The sequence below is a fragment of the Canis aureus genome, chromosome X, assembly GCF_053574225.1.
Source record: "Canis aureus isolate CA01 chromosome X, VMU_Caureus_v.1.0, whole genome shotgun sequence".
Taxonomy (NCBI): Eukaryota; Metazoa; Chordata; class Mammalia; order Carnivora; family Canidae; genus Canis; species Canis aureus.
The window spans coordinates 22,343,914-22,366,193 of record NC_135649.1 but is presented as its reverse complement, the minus strand read 5'-3'; the positions used below and the strand labels follow the sequence as shown (position 1 = coordinate 22,366,193).

The following is a 22,280-nucleotide window of genomic DNA, read 5'->3' as shown; positions in this document are numbered from 1 at the left end:
TAAAATTTCGCTAAGAATTTTTGCATCTAAGTTTTTGAACAATATTGGTCTTTATTTTCTTTCATAAAATGTCTTTGATTTTGGTATCACAGTAATGCTTGTCTCATAAAATGGGAGGTATTATTTTATATTTTCTAGAAGAGTTTGTATAGAATTATAATTATTTCTTAAATGCTTGGGAAATTCACCAGTGAGGTCATCTGGGCCCAAAGTTTTTTTGTGGGAAAGTTTTTAACTACAAATGAATTTTTTAAAAGATATATTTATTTATTTATTTGAAACAGTGCACATGAATGTGCAGGGAGGTGGGGGGCAGAGGAAAAGAATCTCAAGCCAACTGCCTGCTGACCATGGAGCACAACCATTGTCTGGCTCGATCTTACAACCCTGAGATCATGACCTGGACTGAAATCAAAAGTCTGACACTTTACTGACTGAGCCACCCAAGCACCTCTACAAATAAATTTTTGTAATAGTTACAGGACTATTAAGGTTATTGATTTATTCTTTTTTTAAGATTTTATTTATTTATTAATTAGAGACACAGAGAGAGAGAGAGAGAGAGAGACAGACAGAGACAGAGACAGAGAGAGAGGCAGAGACATAGGCAGAGGGAGAAGCAGGCTCTATGCAGAGAGCCCGACTTGGGACTCGATCCCGGGTCTCCAGGATCACACCCCGGGCTGCAGGTGGCGCTAAGGCACTGCACCACTGGGGCTGCCCTATTGATTTATTCTTGAATGAGTTTTGATTGTGTATTTTAAGAAATTTGTCCATTTTTCCTTTCCATCAAAGTTCACAAATTTATTAGCATGAAATTGTTGATAATATATCCTTATTTTAACATTCGTACTAGTGACCTATTTCTGCATAACAAATAACTACAAATTTAGCAGCTTGAAACAACATGCATTTTTTATTTCACAGATTCTGCAGATCCAGAATCCAGGCACGGCTTAGTTGAGTCCTCTGTTTGCAGTCTCTCACAGGGCTGTAACCTAGGGCCAGAGTTTCATTTAAAGACTTGACTTGGGGAAGGATTCACTTCTAAATTCACATGGCTGTTGGCAGGATTAAGTTCTTTGTGGGATGTTGGACTGAGGGCCTCAATTTTTCTGTTGGCTGTTGGCAAGAGGTTGCCCTCAGTTCCCTGCCATTTTGCCTTTCCAAAATGGCAGCTTGCTTCACTAAAGCCAGCAAAAGGGAGAATATTACAAGATGATAGTCATAGCCTAGTCATGGAAGTGATAGCACACTACCTTTGTTGTATTTTGTTCTTAGAAACAAGTTACGACTTTACACCATACTCAAGGAGAGAGTATTACACAAGCATGAATACCAGGAGATAAGCATCAATGGGGACGATTTTAGAGTCTACCTGCTACAATATTTGTAGGATCTATAGTTTATGTTCTTTCTCTCAACCTTAATATTGGTTAGTTGGATCCTTTTTTCCCTGGTCAATCTGTCTAGAGGTTTATCTATTTTATTGACATTCTCAAAGAACCAGCTTTTCTTTGTTGTTGTTTTTCTTTTTTTGATTTTCAGTGTGTTTGATTTCTGCCATGTTTACTTTAGATTTAAGTTTGCTTACTTTAGGGTTAATTTACTCTTTTTCTTCTAGGTTCTTTTTTTTTTTAAGAAAATTTTTGTGATTTTATTATATCATGAGCCATTGAAACATCCGAACAAATCAATATCTGGGTGGTGAGGCAGCTGCTTTCTCCTTCACTTCTTTGGGTTACTAGAACAACTTGTCAGTAGATTAAAAAGGAAAAAAGACAACCTTTTGCATTACTTAAGTCTTTCCAAGGCATGCGGTACAACACAAACTTCTCCTGTCAGATGCAACTAGTCTAGCATCCAAACATCATGCACAATACCTTGGTAGTAGCAGCACACTGTGCCCGCTCCCACTGCGGCCCTGCTCATTTGTGTGTATTTGGAGCATCTGGAGGAGTGTGAATAGTAAGTATCAGGAAGGGGAGGGAGGAGGAAACAGCATGAGTGCCCGGCTGGGAAGAGGTCAGCCGAAGTTGTGCAGGGCAAGCCTGAACATGTCATTGGTGCAAACCCAAGCATCATTAATGTTAATAGAACTTCTGGTGGAACCCATGATGGAGTCTTCATCAGCCTTGAGCTGGCCCACAACCATGCTGATGATGTAGCTATCTGGCGTGGGCTGATGGTCCTGTGCTGTGATGCTGTGTTGTGTGTCTATCAGAAGGCTAGACAACTTCTCCACAATGGCAGCTTTCCCCTGGAACTGCTGTCCTTCCCACGTAAGGCATGATGCATCAATATATTGTGCCTAGTTGGGTTCTGTCGTTATCAAATAACTGGTAGTAATGCTGAATGAAGCTGGATCCAATCTGCTCCCAAATTGGCTTGTCTCCCATTCTGGAGTGTCACCGGGCTCCTTGAGACCAGAGGGGCTGGCATGATGGTGGCAGCAGCGGTGGCGGCAACCCAGCGTGGTCTGCCTTCTTCTAGGTTCTTAAGGTGAAAGTTGAGGTCATTGTTGCAAGATCCTTAATGTTTTCTAATATAAGTATTTACTGCTATAAACTTTCTTTTAACCATGGTTTTATCTGCATCCCACAATTTTTGCTGTTTTCTTATTCATTTAGTTCAAGATGCTTTATAATTTTCCTTTTGATTTATTCCTTGACCCATGTGTTATTTAAAAGTTTGTTTTTCAGCTTTCAAATATTTGGGGATTTTCCAGAAACCTTTGCTTTACTGATCTAACTTAATCTAATATAGTAATATCTAATTTAATTGCATTGTGTTCAGAGAACATGTTTTTTTTTTTTTTTGAGAACATGTTTTCTAATTCTAATACTTTTTAAATGTTTTGTGAATTGTTTTGTGGCTCAGGATATTATCTATTTTGGTAAACGTTCCCTGGCCACGTGAAATGAATGTATATTCTGTTGTTCCTTGGAGTGTTTTATAAATTTCAATTAGGTCAAGTTGGTAAATAGTGCTAAGTCTTCTATATCTTTACTGATTTTCTGTCTACTTTGCTGTCAATTATTGAAAGGTGTTTTGAAATCTCTAAGTGTGTATTTGCTTATTTTGCATTTCTATTTTATCAGTTTTGTTTCATGGATTTTGAAGCTTTGTTATTAGGTATATAAATGCTTAGAATTGTATATCCTCTTGCAAAATTTACCCCCATATCCTTTTATAATCACATATTATCCTTCTCTTTCTCTGATAATACTCACTTTTATTTATTTTTAAGGCTTATTTATTTATTTATTTATTTATTTGGGAGGGGGGTAAAGGGAGAATGAGAGAGAATCTCAGGCAGATTCTGTGCTGAACTTGGAGCCCCAACTTTCCAACTCCGGGCTGATCTCATGACCCTGAGATCAGGACCTGAGTTGAAACCAAGAGTCAGACACTGAACTGACTACACCACCCAAGTGCCCCTGTAATTATTTATTTATTTAAAGATTTTATTTATTTCAGAGAGAGAGCACACAAGAATGAGCAGGGGGAGGGGCAGAGGGAGAATGAGAATCCCTGCTGAGCAGGTAGCCTGTCAGGGCTTGATCCCAGGACCTTGGGATCATGACCTGAACCACAGGCAGATGCTTAACCGACTGAGCCACCCAGGCGCCCCCTTATACTCACTTTTAATTGACTTGCTTATTTTTTTGCTGAGTTCTGTGAATTCTTCATTCTAGATACTAAACTATTATTAGATACATGGTTAGCACATATTTTTTTCCCTTTCTGTGGGTTATTTTTCCACTTTATTGGTAGTGTACTTTGAGACACATTTTTATTTTTTAATTTGATTTTTTAAGACACAAAAATTTTTATTTATTTTATTTTATTTTATTTTATTTTTTTATTTTTTAAGACACAAAAATTTTTAAATTTGAACTCTAATTTACCTAAATTTCCTATATTGTTTGTTGTTTATAATATTCCCTTATCATTTTACTCTCTGGAGGGTCTAATGGTGATATCCCTGCTCTTATTTCTGCTAATGATAATTTGTATCTTCTCTTTTTTTCCTGAATATAGGTTTATAAATTTTGTTGATCTTTTGCAATAACTAGTTTTTTGTTTCATTGATTTCCTCTATTTTTTCCTGTTTTCTATTTCATTGGTTTCTGCCCTTACCTTAACAATTCCTTTCCTCTGCTTACTTTAATTTCTTCTTATTTTTCTAGTTCCTGAGGATCAAAGGTGGAGACATTGATTTGAAGCCTTTCTTCATTTCTCATATAGGAATTTAGTGGTATCAATTCCCTTCTAAATACAGCTTGAGCTGCATTCCACAGCTTTAGCTATATTGTGTTTTCATTTTCATTTAGTTCAAAATACTTTCTAATTCCCCTTTTGCTGTTTTATAACTGTGAATTCCAGGAACATATGCAGAATACCTGTGCCCATAGAGACCACTTTGAGTCTCAGGGTTTGGGTCACAGATAGGAGGGTTATCACATATGTATGTCTTATTGACAACAGGCCATGACCAGGAGACTCAGGACCTCAACACTGTTGACCCCAACAATGAAACCAGGTTCAGATTATCAATATTCATGTTTGTGCAAAGTAATCCTAACAAGGTGGCATGGCATTGCCTATTATTCTAGGTGTACACAACAAAATAATCAGTTTCAGAGACACATTCTCATGGGTTTCCTTAGGGTCTATCCTGGTTCTCTTGGAGATAGGCAAGGAAATGAGCCACCAAACCTGTTATGTTAACTCATCCCTTGTAACACTCAAATTCCCTATTGCTAACCCCTGCCAACCCCTGCCCTTTACCTTTGAGGTAAAGGTCTCAGTGATGGGGGAGTAAAGGATGGTTAGGGACTGGGCACCATTTGGTCTATAATCGCATAGAACTAAATTATTTGTTGGAAAATGAAAATGGAAATTACTCCTTTTGTTTAAAAACATAAGATAGACACACCTCTGCTTTTTGTAGGCTTGCTTTCTTCTGATTATGTCAACCTTCCCAGACTCATAAAATAAAATCCAAAGTTTTTACCATGACAGACACAGCTCTACCTGATCTCCCTCAACCCCTGAACTTTCTGCCCTCATCTGCTACTGCTCTCTCCCTTTATCCCTCTGCTCCAGTCACCCTGGTGACCTCAAGGTTCATCAAACACACCTCCTGCTTCAAGGCCTTTGCTGTTGCTGTTCTCTTTGCCTGGAATGTTCTCAGAAATCCTCATAGCTCACTCGCTCACCTCCTTAATGCCTCTCCTCAAATCTCTCCGCCTGGCCATTTTATGTAAAACAGCAGCCCCCCCCCCCCCCATTCTCTTTGTCCTTTCCCTGCCTCATGATTCTTCACACTGGATGGTGAAATTCACATGGATATTGAATTCCTTTTTGTTTGCTCCTCCCCCAACTAGACTGTTGGCGTCATGGGGGCAGGGGCTGTTTCTAGTTCACTGCTAGATCCCCATGCATAGCACCATGCCTGGCACCCAACAGGTGCTCTTTAAGTACCTATTCAGTGAATGGATGAATACACTGCATCTATCTATGGACACTGTGTAGAGGGGAAGAAGGAAGGTATTTGGAGCACATAAGATTTCTTATTCTCAGCTCCAGAATGTAGAGGAAAAGCTCAATGAAATTCTCAACTTTTCTCTCAGGATTCGAGTATACAGACATTATATTTAATATCATAAAATTTCTCTTATAAAGATGATTTTAGTTTCCCTTTGGAGGTTAACACTCTGTCTAAAAGATATTTCTTTCTTTCTTTTTTTTTTATTAGAAGTAACAGTTTTGTAAAAGAAAACAACGCAGAAAGAACTAAAATACAAAGCAAGAGTTCTCTGGACTGGAGGATGGGGAGAGAGGGAGGCTGGGGGAGTGTACTGTGTTGGGGACAGCTGAAACAGGTGGCTGTGTCAGGGCAACTGTGTCAGTAGGGCTTATCAAAATGTTCCCATGCAGAAACTGGCCATATCAGACTGTCTTGCTTGACTGTTTCTATCCTTTATCTATTTTTTTCTGGGAAAATACCATTGTTTGTAATTTTTTAAATTGTAAAGCATGTTGTATATTAAAGATCTTTTTGTCTGTCAAATTAGTTATGATTTTTCCCCAAATTATGATTTATATTCTAACTTTTTGGTGTTTCCTGTCACTCAGCCATGATTTTTATTGTGTGGTCAGTTCTGATAATCCTTTGCTTTGATTGTCTCTACCTTTAATGGTGTGCTCAGAAGTCTTCCCCACCTGTGGGATTATACTTCTGATATATGCTTTTTTCTTTTTTCAGAGAGTGGTGGAGAGTGTGGGTTGGGGGAGGGGTAGAGGGAGACAGAGAGAGAGAGAGAGAGAGAGAGAGTATCTTAGAAAGCTCCACACCCAGCACAGAAGCATACATGATGTGGGGCTTATCTCACAACCCTGAGATCATGACCTGAGCCGAAATCAGGAGTCAGTCGCTTAACCAACTGAGCCACTAGGCACCCCTAGCATATTCTATTCTTTGAGTGCTGTGAATATTGTCATCATTGGATTTCATTTTTCATGTTTAAATTGTCAGGGCAAAAAAAAAAAATAAATTGTCAGGGCACCTAGAATTTATTTGGTGAACATAAACATTTCTTGAGGGCTGATAATTAGCCAGGCTCTGTTCCAAGTGCCTTATGTGGATCACCTCATTTTAATGCTCAGTAACTCCAGAGGTAGGTGCTAGTAGGTTCTTTGTTTTCACAGGTTAGGAAATGTAGGGACAGGAAGGTTGGTACTTACTCAAGACTGCTCAGCTGGCAAAACCTGGCCCATCCAATGGTAAAGCCTACACAGGGTTGTAGTGAGGATTAGAGACAGCATGTGTCAAGTTTCTGGAACACAGAAGGCATTCAATAGAAGATAAAGTTTATTATTATGATTGCCAGTTCTCATAAACAATTTCTTAATTTTTTTTATTTTAAAGATTTTATTTATTTAATTCATGAGAGAGAGAGAGAGAGAGAGAGAGAGAGAGAGGCAGAAACACAGGCAGAGGGAAAAGCGGCTCCATCCAGGGAGCCTGACGTGGGACTCGATACTGGGACTCCAGGATTACACCCTGGTCTGAAGGCAGGCAATGAACCACTGAGCCACCCAGGGATCCCTAGTTCTCATAAACAATTTCTGATAGCTACATATTATTTGAAAAATGGTATATTTTTAAGGCAAGTACATCTATAAAATATTACTCCTTCAAAAGCATATTCAGAATTCCATGGTAACAAACAAAACCTTTATTTATTTATTTAGTTTTAAAGATTTTATTTATTTATTTGAAAGAGAGAGAGAACACACAAGCGGTGAGAAGGGGGAGAGGGAGAAGCAGACTCCCTACTGAGCAGGGAGCCCAATGCAGAGCTGGATCCCAGGACCTAGGATCACAACCTGAGCCCAAGGCAGATGCTTAACTCACTGAGCCAAACAGGGGCATCATAAAACCTTTATTTTAAGGAACAATTGTCATAAAAACAAATCCTGCAAGAATCTGTATAAACATGTGAAAGTGTCTTTGGATAATGGGATTACAGTTTTTTAAAAAGATCTTTTTTCTCTATATATCCCAGTTTTATTAAAAAAGCATTTTTGAAAATTTTCTGATCAGAGAAAAAGTCACAAGTATATGACCTACCAATATTCATCTGAAGGGTCTCATGACTAGTTTTCACTAAACAGTAATAAATGAGGTTTCCTAAGAATAGCTAGCCTCCTCAGGATCCTGGATACCTTGTTTCCAAAATACCTGGGAGGCTTACACTATCCCTAACCCCCTCCCAACTTGAAAGTATATAATGGGCCACTCCTCATGACCCGAGTGCTGCTCTTTCTGCCCAAGAGTCCTGTCCCAGTGCTTTAATAAAACCACCTTTTTGCACCAAAGATGTCTCAAGAATTCTTTCCTGGCTGTCGGCTTTGAACCCTAATGTCTTTCCTACATCACATCAGATGGAGCAATGAGTTAGACCTCTGCTGCCCAGTATGGTGGCCAACTTACATGTAGATATTGAGCACTTAAAATGTTAGTCTGAACTGAGATGGGCTGTGGTGTAAAACCACAAAAACTTAGTATATAAATAAACTGATATATCTCAATACTTTTTATACTGATTACATCGCAAAATGATATTATCTTGGATATACTGGGTTAAGTATTGTTAAAAATTTTACAGGGTTATGAATGGAAGGTGAGCTGGCAGTATCTGGAGGGTGACATGGGGTTAGAAGAAGATTTTCTTGTTTTGGTACACTGGGAAGAACATGAAGCTAATAGGAGGGATAAATGGATAACCAAGAGGTTGGCTGTCCAGCATGTGCGGGAGTGAGATTTGTGAGAAGCCAGGAGGTGCGGCAAGGTTTAGGAGGTATATATACAATTATACAAACAATGGAAAGGCAGGAAGGAAACACACAGAAATGTTAATGGTGTTATCTGGGTAGTGGGGGTAATGTTTACATTTTTTACTTCTTTTGCATTTTTATCCCTTTGTTTATGGTTTTTATAATTTCCTTTTACTTCCATAAAGATACAAAAGTTTGAAAATGGAGGAAATGTGGGAGGGCCATAAGTAAGAGGTAGCAGGGGATACTGACTTCAGCACAAGGCCACCATGCAGGAACATGTGACAGGAACATGCACATCACAAGAATGATAGTATAAGTAGGTGTGTATGCATGGAGGAAGAACTAGAAGGAGGCTCTCCATACTGTTGAGAGTAGTAGCCTTTGGATGTTTGGGTTTTGGGTGATTTTTACCTTCTTTGCACTTCTGTGTACAGTTTCAATGTTTTATAATGACTATGTATTTTTTATAATCAGAAAAAGAAGCTATGGTAATTTTGCAAAATAGGTGTAGCCTTCATCACGGAAAATAATAGTCCCATTATATTCTGTGTTGATAAAACCACATCTTAGGCTCTCATTCATGGGTGAAGCCAGCATGGGTGAAGCGAGTGCCATATTGTGAACTGCCCACAAAGAGGGCCATGTTGTAAGAAACTAAGACAGCCTCAGGAGCTGAGAGTGGCCTCTGGACAACAGCCAGCAAGACACCGAAGCTCTCAGTGCTACAGCTGCGAGGAAGTAAATTTCATAACAACCTGAGTGAGTTTGGAAGTGAATTCTTGGGCAGCCTGGGTGGCTCAGCAGTTTAGTGCTGCCTTTGGCCCAGGGTGTGATCCTGGAGACCTGGGATCAAGTCCCACATCTGGCTCCCTGCATGGAGCCTGTTTGTGTCTCTGCCTCTCTCTGTGTGTGTCTCTCATGAATGAATAAATAAATCTTTAAATAAAATAGGGAAGTGAATTCTTCTCTAATTGAGTCTTGAGATAAAAACACCTTGATTTGCAGCCTCGTGAGACCCATAGCCCAGGACCCTGTTAAGTCATGCCTGGATTCCTGATCTGCAGAAACTGGAAGACAATTAAATGTGTGGTGTTTTAAGCTGCCAACTTTGTGGCAATGTTTTTTATGCAGCAATAGAAAACTAATACATCCTTCTACCAGCAGCATATGAGAATTTGACATGCTTTCTTTCCATTAGTCCCCTTGTACTGTCAGTCCTTTTAACTTTGGCCATGTTGGTGGATGTGTAGTTTAATTTTACTTTTCTAGATCACTAATAATGTTGAATACTTATTCATATGCTTGTTGATCATTTGGATATACTCTTTTATGAAGTGCCTCTCAAGTATTTTTCCCATTAAAAAAAATTGAGTTGCCTGTCTTTATTTTTTTATGTGTGCAGACTTAAGAACATTTTTTTTTCATTATTGGAGTAGAATTGACATACAATGTTATATTAGTTTTAGGTGTACAGCATAGTGATTCAACAATTCTATATGTTATGCAATGCTCACCATGATAGGTATACTTAACATCTGTCACCATACAATGTTATTACAATGTTATTGACTATCTTCCCAATGCTGTGACTTACTTATTTTATAACCAGAAGCTTGTACCTTTTAATCCACTTCACCTATTTCACCCATTCCCCCCTCCCCCCCTCTGGTAACAGCCAGTTTTGTTCTCTATGTTTATGAGTCTTTGGGGTTTGCTTGTTTTCTAGATTCCACATATAAGTAAAATCATATGGTATTTGTCTTTCTGTCTGACTTGTTTCACTTAGCATAAAACTCTCTAGAACCATCCATAGTGTCACAAATGACAAGATCACATTATTTTTTATGGCTGAGTAATATTCTATTGTGTGTATATGTGTTCATACATACACATTGAGGTGCCTGTCTTTTTATTGCTGAATTTAGGAGTACTTTATTTATACCAGATATGAGATTTTATAGGATACATGAATTAGAAGTCTGTTTTCCCAGCCTGTAGCTTGCCTTTTCACTATCTTAATTGTGTCTTTAATAAAAATAAAAACGTTCTCGATTTTATATATTTTTTGTTCTTTTTTTAAGTTTTATTGAGATATAATTGAGATCATATTGTATTAGTAATGTAAACTTCACCTTAATAAAAAAAAATTTCTTCTGGCTTCAAATACAATGCTTTTTTCATTCTTTAAGACTAGGTAATTTGGGAAGAGAAAAAGAAAAGACTAGGTATTTCGGGGCACCTGGGTGGCTTAGTCCGTTAAGCATCTGCCTTTGGCTTAGGTCATGATCTCAGGTTCCTGGGATCGAGCCTCACGTTGGGCTCTCTACTTGGCAGGGAGTCTGCTTCTCCCTCTCGCCCTGCCCTCATCCCCTGCTTGTTCTCTTTCTCTCTCAAATAAATCAATAAAATCTTAAAAAAAAAAAGACTGTTTCTTTGCGAAGAAAAGTGTTTCTTTGGGAGAGTAGATAGAGGAAAGCACATTCTAGTTTAACATAAACGAAAAAACTTTCTATCAGTTATCCAATAGTGTAATGGGCTGACTTGTGATGTATACTTAGACTGGAAGTATTCTAGCAAAGATTGGAATAACTGTCCATAATAAATATTATAGAAGGGACCTCTAAGTGTCCCTCCAACTTGAAGATTCCAGTATTCTATCCTCTTGAATACTTTATCTCCTGGAGAGATCAGAATTCAAGCATAACACAAGACAGAGTATAATCAAATACTTATCTACGAGATAGAGACTACAAATAGAAGGTAATTAAAAAGGAAAATGGCCAACTTTGATAATGAGGATTAGATCTTTTTTATGTTGTTTTAGAAAAATGTTGAAAACAACCTAAGCAATCAAATAGCAAATATGTTAAATAAAAGTGTGGCATACGTCTATGTTTCTAGAAATGCTATTTTTAATTAATCTATTATAGAGCTTTTAAAATAAGTCATTTGAGGGGCACCTGGGTAGTTCAGCTGGTTGAGCATCTGCCTTCCACTCATGTCATGATCCCAGGGTCCCGGAATCCAGCGTTACATCAGGCACCTTGCTCAGTGAGGAGCCTGCTTTTCCTTCTCCATCTGCCTGCCATTCCCTCTGCTTGTACGCTCTGTCAAATAAATGAATAAAATCTTTAAAAATAAAATAAAATAAGTTGTTTGAAAACAAAGCTTTTTTTTTTTTTTAACAAAGTTTACCTAGGTGGTCAGTGAGTGATATTAGCTGGTGGTGGCTGCAGCTGAGGCAAAAGTGCGGTCTTGTAGAAAAGTTAAGACAGTGATTTGCTCACAGAGAAGAACCTTAATTCTGTAAGGTTCAGTGACCTGGATGTGAGGGACAGGACCAGGCCATAGCTGGAGACATAAAATTCCCATCACTGGGAGAATACAGCCCTTCCAAGTAAGAAGGACTTTAAGCTACAACCCTCTTTGTCTAGCTGGAAGAGTGCTTTGCTGAGATATAAATCGAAGGGAATTCACATTTTGGAATGCATGCACATGTTTTTTATATTATCTATTTTTAGTAAGAAAGTTTCTGAAGGTAACAAGGGTATTTATTAAAGTTGAGAGCAGTATAGCATGGTAGTTAAGAGCCTAGGCTCTAGGGGCGCCTGGGTGGCTTAGTTGGCTCAGCATCTGCCTTCCATTGGGGTCATGGACCTGGGGTCCTGGGATGGAGTCTAACATACTTTCCTGCTCAGCGGAGAGTCCGCTTCCCCTCTCCCTCTGCCACTCCCCCTGCTCGGGCTCTTTCCCTCTTTCAAATAAATACATAACATTTTTTTTAAGAGTCTAGGCTTCTCAGCCAGACCCAAATTTGAGTCTCAGCTCTGCTAATACCAAGTTACTCTCTCAAGACCTCAGTTTTTTAATCTATCAAAAGGGTAAAAAAATAGTACCTGTCTCATGTAGTTGCCTGCACATGAAGCTCTTGGCACTGTCCTTGGTAAGCATTCCACATCAGGTAATATTATGCATGCTGCCTGAAGGCATCTTTTTAATGGGTGAAAACCAAAGTGTTAACTAAAATGAGAAAAATCCTTTGGAACAAAGTATTCCAAATACTTATTAATTCAACAATGATCTAGGGCCATGTACCTCGCCGCTTTTACTTGTACACAACACACAAACTGTATTTCGTATTCTCGCGTGATTATGGAATCTTCTCGTGAGAGGTTTAAAAAGAAAACGTAGCCCATTGGACAATGGAATTACCCAGAGTGCTTTGCAACCATTCCTTACAGTCCCGCAAGGGGTTAGAGCCAGGAGCCGGACATCAGGCTCTCATCTTTCTGGCTGATTGTGAGGTACGGATTAATTTGAACTCCTCTGTTAGCTTTTCTACTCTTCAGATTCTTTAAGTTTTTATGGTCTCTCTTTCTGTCTCCAACCTTTTCTTTTTTTCCTCAACTGTGTGCTTTAAGGGTTTGAGTCTGATTCCTCAGTCCCTAATACCTGGCGCCCATTCAGTGCTGCGGTTTATTTACTTTTTATTTTCTTTTCGATTTCGGGCACCTCACTAAATACTGCTCACTCCTTTCCTTCATTTTCTTACTTTTAAGTCCCCTGCCCCGCCTCCCTCACTTTCCCTCCTTTTTTGTAGTTTGCGCGCAGGCGCCTCGCCCCGCCCCGCCCCTTCACAACGATTGCCCCGCCCCTTCACTACGATTGTCCCGCCCTTCGCGTCCTTTACATTCGGCTAGGCCACTCCTCTTACCCCCGCCCTTTCCTAGCCCTAGTACACGCATCGTGGGTGGTAACGCGGTAACCAGGTGACGTCCCTACCCCCACTGGCGAGCACGTGAACTGCAGAAGCTGCCAAATTCTCACGACTTGGTTCTCTTTCCCTACACCTCCCGAAAGGTTGTCCTTTCTGGGTCTTTGCACTCGCAGCCTGCTCTACTCCCCGGTTAGGACCCCTGTCTTTTACACCTCTCATTTCGCGCCTTCTTTTTTAGGCTTTGAGGAGGCGGTGTTGGAATGCGTGTGCCACCGTTGCTAAGGCGACGACTTGGTTACTTCCGTTGGTCTCAATGCTTCCGGGTTGGCATTGCGGTGGCGTTTCCGACTGTGGGAGCCTCGGCTTCCCAGTCGTCCGCTGAGCCCGAGCAGGTGAGAGGGAGCTCCTGGACTTCCAGGCTGGGGAGCGGGGCTGGGCCGCGCCAGGCCGCGCGGGGCCGGCTGGCCTGGTTCCCGGCCTGGGAGGGGCTTAACGGTCCTTTGATCTCTCTCTCCCCTCAGCCGAGTCCCTTCCCTGTCTTTCACTCTTCTGGCATCGGTGGTTTTACTTCTTCGATTGAACCCTGCTTCCTCGACCCCCTTGGGAGGCCGCCTTCTTCAGGCGCCTCCCTTCTCTCCACGAACTCGCTCTGACAGCTGAGGAACTGGCAAGATCCTGCTACCCAGAGGGTGAATGGGTATCTTTCCTGGAATAATCCTAATTTTTCTAAGGGTGAAGTTTGCAACGGCGGCCGTGATTGTAAGCGGAGTAAGCAAACACCTCCATTGTGTTAGTCTGAGGGATGCTGGTAAAAGATGCTCCCTTTCAGTTTCTACCCCCTGCCACTCCTTGAGGTCAAGGCATTGAAGGCATCTATTAAAATGCAGTTCAGCTAACTAATTGGGATGACAGCCATTATCAACATGAATTAGATTCTCAGACAAGGTAACAGCTGGGACATTTATAGTTTTCTGCCAGTGTTTCCTTGGGTTTTTCCAGGCTAGGGATGCTTGGAGTTATTGTGAACTCTTGTATTCATTCCCTACATTATCAAGTTCCTTTGTGTTTCCATTTTAGAAGTTTATCTCTAATCTCATTACCAACAAACATCTTGTCTGCTTTACTTTGCTTTATTTTGTCCTTTTATTTCATACCATCCTATGCTAGTTTCCTTGCCTCTCTTATTTGTAATCCACTGCTTCCTGCAGCCCTAGTATGCTAAGATGTGGATATCCTCATGTCCCTTCCCTGTTCAAAACCTTACAGTATCCTTCCCGCCCTGCCACACACACATTTTAGTTTCAAGCTTTTCAGTCTTTTTCCTTATCATACTTGTCCCATAATTGTTTCAGTCTGTTAAGGGAGTTCTCTGTTCCAGTTATTTTGCGCTCTTTGTTCTTGGAACAAGCTATACTGATGCCTGCCTCCACATACTGTGCTTTTCCCACATTTGTGTCTCTGTTCATCCTGTTTTCCTCATCTACCCCTCCCTTATCTACAGCTATTCTGATTCTACTTGCATTCTGTCAAGGCCCATTTTAAGTCTGTCACCTCCAGAAGCCTTTCAGATTATTCAGGCCCATGTTGATTGTCTCCTTTTCCATGCTCCTGCTCTTGCAGTTTGTGCTATATAATTTAGTACTTAATTTTTCTCTAATGAACTACTTTGATTTCTTCTGCCAGACTATAAGCTCTTGAAAGGCAAGTACTATATTTCGTACAACTTTATCCCTACCCCAATCTCCTTGATTGTCCGGGAAAGATAGGTTGAATGATAAATATTGTCATGTGTTAGAACATATATTTGTTTTTAACATGATGTTTATACCCATAGCATGTTGCAGTTTTGGGCATTTAGTATGCTTCCAATAAATATTTGCTTCTGTCTCCATTATTACCTCCCAAGTCTGAGAATCTGTAATGGCTACTCTTTTCTAAAGGAGAAAATGAGAAAAATCTAAAGGAGATTTTTCTGACTAGATATTTGGAATAGTATAGTGCTATGTAACTTATGTTGTAGGATATTATTCTCACTCTTTAGGCTATCAGATTTTCCTTAGACTTCAGAATACACATTTGCATTTTATAGACATTTCATTGGCTTCTTTATGTGATAAATATTTAAGGTAGTGTATTTCTGTTTTAACTCCAATGTGACTTCTTTCCTTTTTACCCATATCTGAGGATAGTTCCCACAGGTAAAAACCATTTTTAGCATGCTTGAGGTCTTTTACACAAGTAGTTCTCTGCAACAAAAGCGAGGGAAGAGAACTAGAGAATCTGAGGATCAATAAAAACAAAATGTTATGTACAGAGTATGTAGCATTGCTCAAGTCCCACAAGTTAACTTTCTAATTTCTCATATAATCTTTTACATACACACTGCATACATAGATAAAGGACATTACACTGGCATCAACCAAGTATTTAATGGATATATATATATACCCAATTCTGTGCAAGGGTTATGAGAAGTACTGTGAGGCATGGTATTTGCCTTCAGGGATCATACCTAATTAAGAGAGAAAATAGCATGGGGCAACTAGAAGAGAAACTTCATCATGGGTGTCTGAAATTAAGATATAGAAGGGGGTAAATGAAGATTCAAAAAACAGTACACAACTGTGGAATAGATATGCAATGACATGCATGCATGTATACATCCTTATGTAAAAGACTTAACAGGTTTTAGCTGACATTTTAATGATTTCAGTAGTGTGATATGGCCCCCACAAAAGTGACTGCAATTTTCAGCTGTGGTAAGTGGAGTATAGTATAGTGAGTGAAGAAAATTATGGTGAATATTTACACCGAGAAATATAAGATGTAGGAGAACATGATAGCTTCCTTTAAAAACTTGAAAGACCCCCCCCCCAAGGGGGAGGTCTTTTTTCCCCAAGGGAAATAGAATAAGTTTGTTTAATATTACCTCCCCAAATGGGTGAAAACTAGAGAAAAGCAGACTTTTGGCTCAGCTATGAGGAAAGAATGTCTAAAAGCAGACCTAATTAAAGATGTAAAGGACTTTTTTGTAACAAGATTCTTTCCAAACATGGAGGAAAAGGGATTTTACTGACAGATGAGGGAGTGGTAGCAGTGTTGAATTTAGCCAGTGGCCCCTAGACTTATGGATTTCATGGACCAATCATATTAAGTGATAATGTGGGGAGGAGGCACAAATTAAGGTAGCCAGTCTTATTTTGCTGAGAAGAATACTAAACAAAATCAACTATCAACTACATTTCATACAGGAAAGGTGATTTTTAAAAATGTTCCAAGAGGAGGAAGAACATAATTTCCTAATAGATAATCCTCTAAATTAAGTATATTCAGCTGAAAAAAGAGGCACTAGGTGCCCTTATTTTCATTTCACCTCATTGTGAAAACTTCATTAAAGAATCTCTGGGCTGACCTAAAATTCCATTCCCTGCTATGGCTCTGCCCCCTGCCTTTAATCGATTTATTATTGTTCCCTGAACCCTGGGAACATCTTCCTTATTAAAAGTCTAGGTAGCAGATAATAAAGTTCTCATAGAGGCTTTCTCTGTAATGAGATGAGTGGAAAGAAGTTATAAAAAGAAAGCTTTGGAGAAAAGCATAGCAGCCATTTGAAATGCTTGACTGTTTAGGAAAATCTCCATTGACTAAGAGAGAGAATATACCACGGTTCTTGCTTTTCCATGCTTACCCTTTCACTATGTGTGTCATGTTTATCAATTGTAATAAAATGTGAGTGTTAATAAGATTATATTTAGTACTTAAGATTCATTTCAAACTGTAGCTGGTCCTTGAAGTGCCTATTTCTACTCTGCTTTTTAGAGTTTCTTTCAATAACTTTCTTCCAAAGGAGCTACATATTCCAGACTTTGTATATCAGATGGACTGGCTGATCATACTATGCTTTTTTTTAAAAAAATTATTTATTCAAGAGAGACACACACAGAGAGAGAGAGAGAGGCAGAGACACAGGCAGAGGGAGAAGCAGGCTCCATGCAGGGAGTCCGACATGGGACTCGATCCCGGGTCTCCAGGATCATACCCTGGGCCGAAGGCAGACACTAAACCACTGAGCCACCCAGGCTGCCCCAATCATACTATGCTTGAAAGGAAGTGCCCATACTTATTTTTGTGGCCTGTAACTAAAAACATTTGCATGTTTGCTGTCCTCTTTGGGGAAATTGTTCATTTGTGTTTAGTTACAGAGATTGCCTTTTGTGGAAATAAAGCAATACATTGTCTTCCCTAGAAAGAGACTGTGACTCAGTGGTTCTAACCTCAAGTTGGGCAGTGGGGGTGGTGGGCAGTAAGTAGTATTTGCTAAAATACAAATTTGAGTACTTTAAAAAATGTAGTAATGAAAATAGCTAATAATTCAACTAGAGGGCTCCTGACTGGCTCAGTTGGAAAAGTATGTGATTCTTGATCTTGGGATTGTGAGTTTGAGTCCCAGGTTGGGTGTAGAGATTACTAAAAAAAAAAAAAAAAAAAAAAAAAAAGAATAAACCTAAAAAAATAATAGTTGAACTAGGTGCCAGGTACTTTTCTAGGTATCTTACATACATCATTTAATTTTTTAAAAAGATTTTATTTAATTTATTTATTCATGAGAGACAGGCTCCACACAGGAAGCCCGACGTGGGACTCGATCCCAGGACTCCAGGATCACACCCTGGGGTGAAGGCAGCGCTAAACTGCTGAGCCACCCAGGCTGCCCCCATTTAATTTTTGCAATAACCTTATAATATAGTATTTATTATTGTCCCCATTTTATAGTTCAGAAAATGCAGGCATAGAATGGTTAAGTAACTTGGTCACAGAGCTCGTAAGTGGCAGTACCCAGTATAGGTATTGTGAAGTTCTGGAAAGAGAATATGTAAAAGAAATCTGAGAGTCCATCTTAAAAGAGATTACTTCCAGCTGGACCAGGATTTAGTAGGTGATGCATGGAGCATCATTAGTACATATACAATGAATTTCAAAATCATTTCCAAGTGTTTTATGGTCAGGAATAAAAACTCAGACAAAAGTCAGACTGCCTAGGTTCAAGTCATGACACTACCAAAATGATCTGGAATTTCTGATTAGTGCCATGGGTAGCACTAGCATTATTTGGAAACTTGCATATTCTCAGGCCAAATCCAGGACGGTAATCAGAAATTCTGAGGATGAGACCCAACACTATGTTTTAATCCACCTTTCAGATCATTTTGGTGTACCTAAAAATTGAAAACCACTGGTCTAAAGGGTATACCTGTGGAAAAAAATAAAATCCAAGAGAGAAATAGCTTAGAGTGACAGGAAAAATAAACATGAAAAGATTGAAGATGACAGATCTAATGGGGGCGGGATGAGGAAGAAGGAGAGAGGGCCGGGAGTAGAAACACATTGTTAAGGAGTCTGAACATCAAAGAAAAAATATTTGTATGTATGTGCTTTCAAAGGCCAGGGAAAAAGAAATTCAGTAGATGGATGTACGTTAAATGTCAGAGAGAAGAGAGACATCATTTTTATTGTTTCATTCCTCTGGGAACCAGAAGGAAGATGAAAAAGTACTTAGTTCAGCTTGGACTTTATAGAGAGAAGTTGTGTATAGGTGGAAGTAGCTAGATGGGCTAAAACCCCGAAGTTTAGTGGAGAGATGAGAGGGCTAAGAATGTGAGAGGGTAGTGATGTCAGCCTTTCCTTTGCACCTGAATCAAGGTAACTGAATACCATGAACTGCTTTTATGAGATGCCTCAGCCTATATAATTTGAACTCCACGTTCCTTCACTTGTAATTGTCTAGTTGAATGTCTAAACTGATTGTGCTGGATGGACTGAATCCTCTTCTTCGGGTGGGGACATGGATAATATTAAACTGGAGAGAATGAAGGGCGCAAGTTCATCTTTGAGGGAATTGCACGCCTACCCATACAGAATGGCAATAAAGAACACGTTCATCATCATCTATCACATAAAACAGGATCCTCCATTTTGTTACATTCCATTTGGTAGGGTTTTTCCTCTACTTCTGTTTTATTTACCAATTTTGTTGATATAAATAATGTGATCAATACTAACAAATGCTCCTCACTCTTGTGCCTTGTTCTGATTTATGTTTATTTTTAGCACCAGAACAGTGCCACTGTAAGCCATGAGATGTCTGGTCTGAATTGGAAACCCTTTGTATATGGCGGCCTTGCCTCTATTGTTGCTGAATTTGGTAAGAATGTGAAAACTGACAAATGTGCTTATGGTATAGATGGTTAGCTTATGGTGGCAGTTATTTTTGATGAAAACTAGAGAAAAAGTAATGCCCATTCTGTTTGTTCTCAGAAAGTACTAGCGATATGGTGAGTGAGATTAAGAAAAGTCAAACTTGAGAAGCTCTTTTGATAGTTTAATGATTTGTTGATTTGTTCTAGGCTTAAGTAATATATGGGAAAAAATAAAGGGAGTTAGATAACATAGGAGTTTCTGCTCTATTTTTGTATTAATGGTCTTTCCTTTATGCTGAGTTGTTTATAACTTTCTTAGTAAGTATCCAGATTTTTTTCTTTCAAACCTCCGTCCCATTTTAGAAGAAAATTGACTCATAGGATCAAATTAGAGTCTTCTCTATTTGATTTTAATTTTGAAATGTTTTTAGATTATGTTTTTCTCATTTTCCAAATTTCTCCTTCCTAAACTATTTATAAGCTACTGTAATCCATTAATCTTTGTTGACTTTCTTGGAAAATGCTCTGATGTGATATCAAGGTCATCAGTGACCAGAGCTACATAATCACCTTGTTAATTTTATACTTCAAAATATTCCCTGAAACATATTTTGTCAATATAATGGCCACTTCTGTGTGTTGATATAATAAAAGAAGTTGGTTGAAGAAATTTCCTAAGCACCCTGCTGGTATTAGTCCCAAATTACCTGCAAACCAAGATGAGTAGACCAAATAGGACTTTGCCATTATCTTTCATAATATCAGGGAACTATTTGTTTCTTGTAAATAGATAAAAGAGGAAAAAAACCACAAAACTTTCTAATATTATGTAAGGGTACCTGGAACAGAAATTCCTATCTTTGTGAAAATCTGGGGAGATTTTATGAAGAAGAAATGAGATGAGATGGGGGACAGAGGAAAAGACAAATGCCAAATTATATGTTACAGATGAAATTAAAAAATCATTTAAATTATTTTGTATTTACAGTATATTAAGACTATTGTAAAGCACTTTATTACATCACAGTTTGAATTATACTGTGGGTAAATTCTACTGCCTAGATACAGTACAGTATATATCAGTTTACCACATGCAATTCTTGACAATGGTACTCCTAGTAGAGATACCCTCTATGTGTTATAAAAAGGCCTTAGTCTTATGTTTTAAAATTGTCATTGGCTGAAATTTGGCCAAAATTTTAACTATGACTCTTTGGAAAAACATATAAATCAGTGTGTCCCTTCACAGGAACTTTCCCTGTGGATCTGACCAAAACGCGACTTCAAGTTCAGGGCCAAAGCATTGATGTCCGTTTCAAAGAAATAAAATACCGAGGAATGTTTCATGCCTTGTTCCGAATCTATAAAGAAGAAGGTGTATTGGCTCTGTATTCTGGGTGAGACTGGGTTCTTTCTTTACATCATGAATAGAAATACTTTTTAAAGAAGCCATGTATTTCAGCTGATAGTATGTGCCCTTCGTATTCATTCCAACTTGTAATTCAATATTAACTTACCAGTTTATATTTCACTTGCTTGTAGGTCTTGAGCTTTGGATTTTGTGTTCATCTGGCTTTAAGTGATACATTTTAAAATGGATATCTCATTGCAGCAGTGGCTTTCTCCTGTTTTCCTGAGAGTCCTCGATAGCCACTGTGAATAGCAGCACCAATTAACTGTGCATTTCCATGATATTCTTCCTGAATTGCTAAATACTCAGTTCTTTAAAATATATTCCTCTTTAAAGAAATGCTATTCTAGCAGTTTAAACATAAAATGCAGAATTAGAGACCCATCATTTTTTTTTTAAGTTTTTATTCATTCAAGAGAGAGACACAAGAGAAAGGCAGAGACATAGGCAGAGAGAGGAGCAGGCTCCCCGTGGGGAGCCCGATGTGAGATTCAGTCCCTGGACCCTAGGATCATGACCTGAGCCAAAGGCAGATGCTCAACCACTGAGCCACTCAGGTGTCCTGAGACTCATCTTTTTTGGTCAACTTTTAATTAGCTGTAGGTTTGTGTTTTATCATCCATTTTGTCATGTATATGCTCCCAATTTCCTAGGTCACTCCCACATCTAGGTTGCCAATTTACTGCTCAGAGAATGGACATCAATTTTATTATTACTTTTTCATCAATTTTATTATTAACCTGTGTTGGACTTCATTTTAAAAGATAGCTTTCTTAGAGAAAAAAAATCAAGTGATACATCCTGAAACTAGTGAATCATAGATCAGCTGTTCTACCTTTCTTTAATCAGCATGGATAATCCAAGATTATTTTTTTCTAATAGCAAGCAATAATGTCAGAAATAGGCATATTTAGTCATCATTTTTAAAATCATAACCGTCCAAGCTTCTGTCGTCTTTCTATTTTTAACTACTAAAGTGTAGTTCGGCAATTTGGAAGAATCTCAAAGGAGGTATGAGTGAGAATGTTTTCAGTTTATAAGCAGAACTTAAATAGGGTGAAATCTTGGCTTAGTACCTCCTTGGTAGATTAAAGATGTATCTACAACTGTAAGGAAGTAAGGTTGATTTTTTAAAAGTTTCCATGAGGGCGGTAGGGGGAATGGGATAACTGGGTGATGGACATTAAGGAGGGTATGTGATGTAAAGAGCACTGGGTATAATATAAGACTGATGAATCACTGAGTTCTACCTCTGAAACTAATAATATACTATATGTTAATTAATTGAATTTCAATAGAAAAGAATTTAATAAAAAAATAATACTGTATAACCCCCCCACCAAAATCTCCATGAGGTGAATACTGGTGTATACTTCTTTTTCTACATTGCTAGATTCAGTTTGCTAATGTTTTGTTAAAGATTATTGCATCTAAATTCCTGAAATATATTGGTAGTTTTTTACTTTTTGTATTCTTTTTGTCTGGTTTTGGTATCAGAGTATTACTAGCAAAATGAATTGGGAGTATTCTCTCTTCTTTTTTCTGGAAGAGATTGTGTAAGATTAGTGTTGATTTTTTAAATGCTTAGTAGAATTCCCCAGTG

The 22,280-nt window shown here is 38.7% G+C and overlaps 1 protein-coding gene and 1 pseudogene across 7 annotated transcripts in view; one reads left to right on the top strand and one right to left on the bottom strand.

The window, feature by feature from the left end:
- Positions 1 to 855: 855 nt before the first annotated feature.
- LOC144308724 (nuclear transport factor 2 pseudogene) lies at positions 856 to 12,729 on the bottom strand (annotated as a pseudogene). The gene is made up of 4 exons (XR_013375066.1): positions 12,249 to 12,729; positions 11,313 to 11,459; positions 6,754 to 6,845; positions 856 to 2,496 (listed from the first exon to the last, which is right to left on the bottom strand). The product of XR_013375066.1 is annotated as a nuclear transport factor 2 pseudogene (transcript).
- SLC25A14 (solute carrier family 25 member 14) overlaps positions 12,555 to 22,280 on the top strand; it is a 52,893-nt gene continuing 43,167 nt past the window's right edge. For 3 of the 6 annotated variants that reach the window (XM_077889641.1, XM_077889638.1, XM_077889636.1), the window contains exons 1-4: positions 12,555 to 12,656; positions 13,308 to 13,461; positions 19,178 to 19,271; positions 20,516 to 20,663. In XM_077889641.1, the coding sequence (XP_077745767.1) occupies positions 13,330 to 13,461; positions 19,178 to 19,271; positions 20,516 to 20,663 (374 nt within the window). In that variant the 5' untranslated portion in view covers positions 12,555 to 12,656; positions 13,308 to 13,329. Of the gene's footprint in view, positions 12,657 to 13,094; positions 13,213 to 13,307; positions 13,462 to 13,590; positions 13,838 to 19,177; positions 19,272 to 20,515; positions 20,664 to 22,280 lie in introns of those variants that run through there. The other 3 variants (XM_077889637.1, XM_077889640.1, XM_077889639.1) reach the window with 3 other exon arrangements.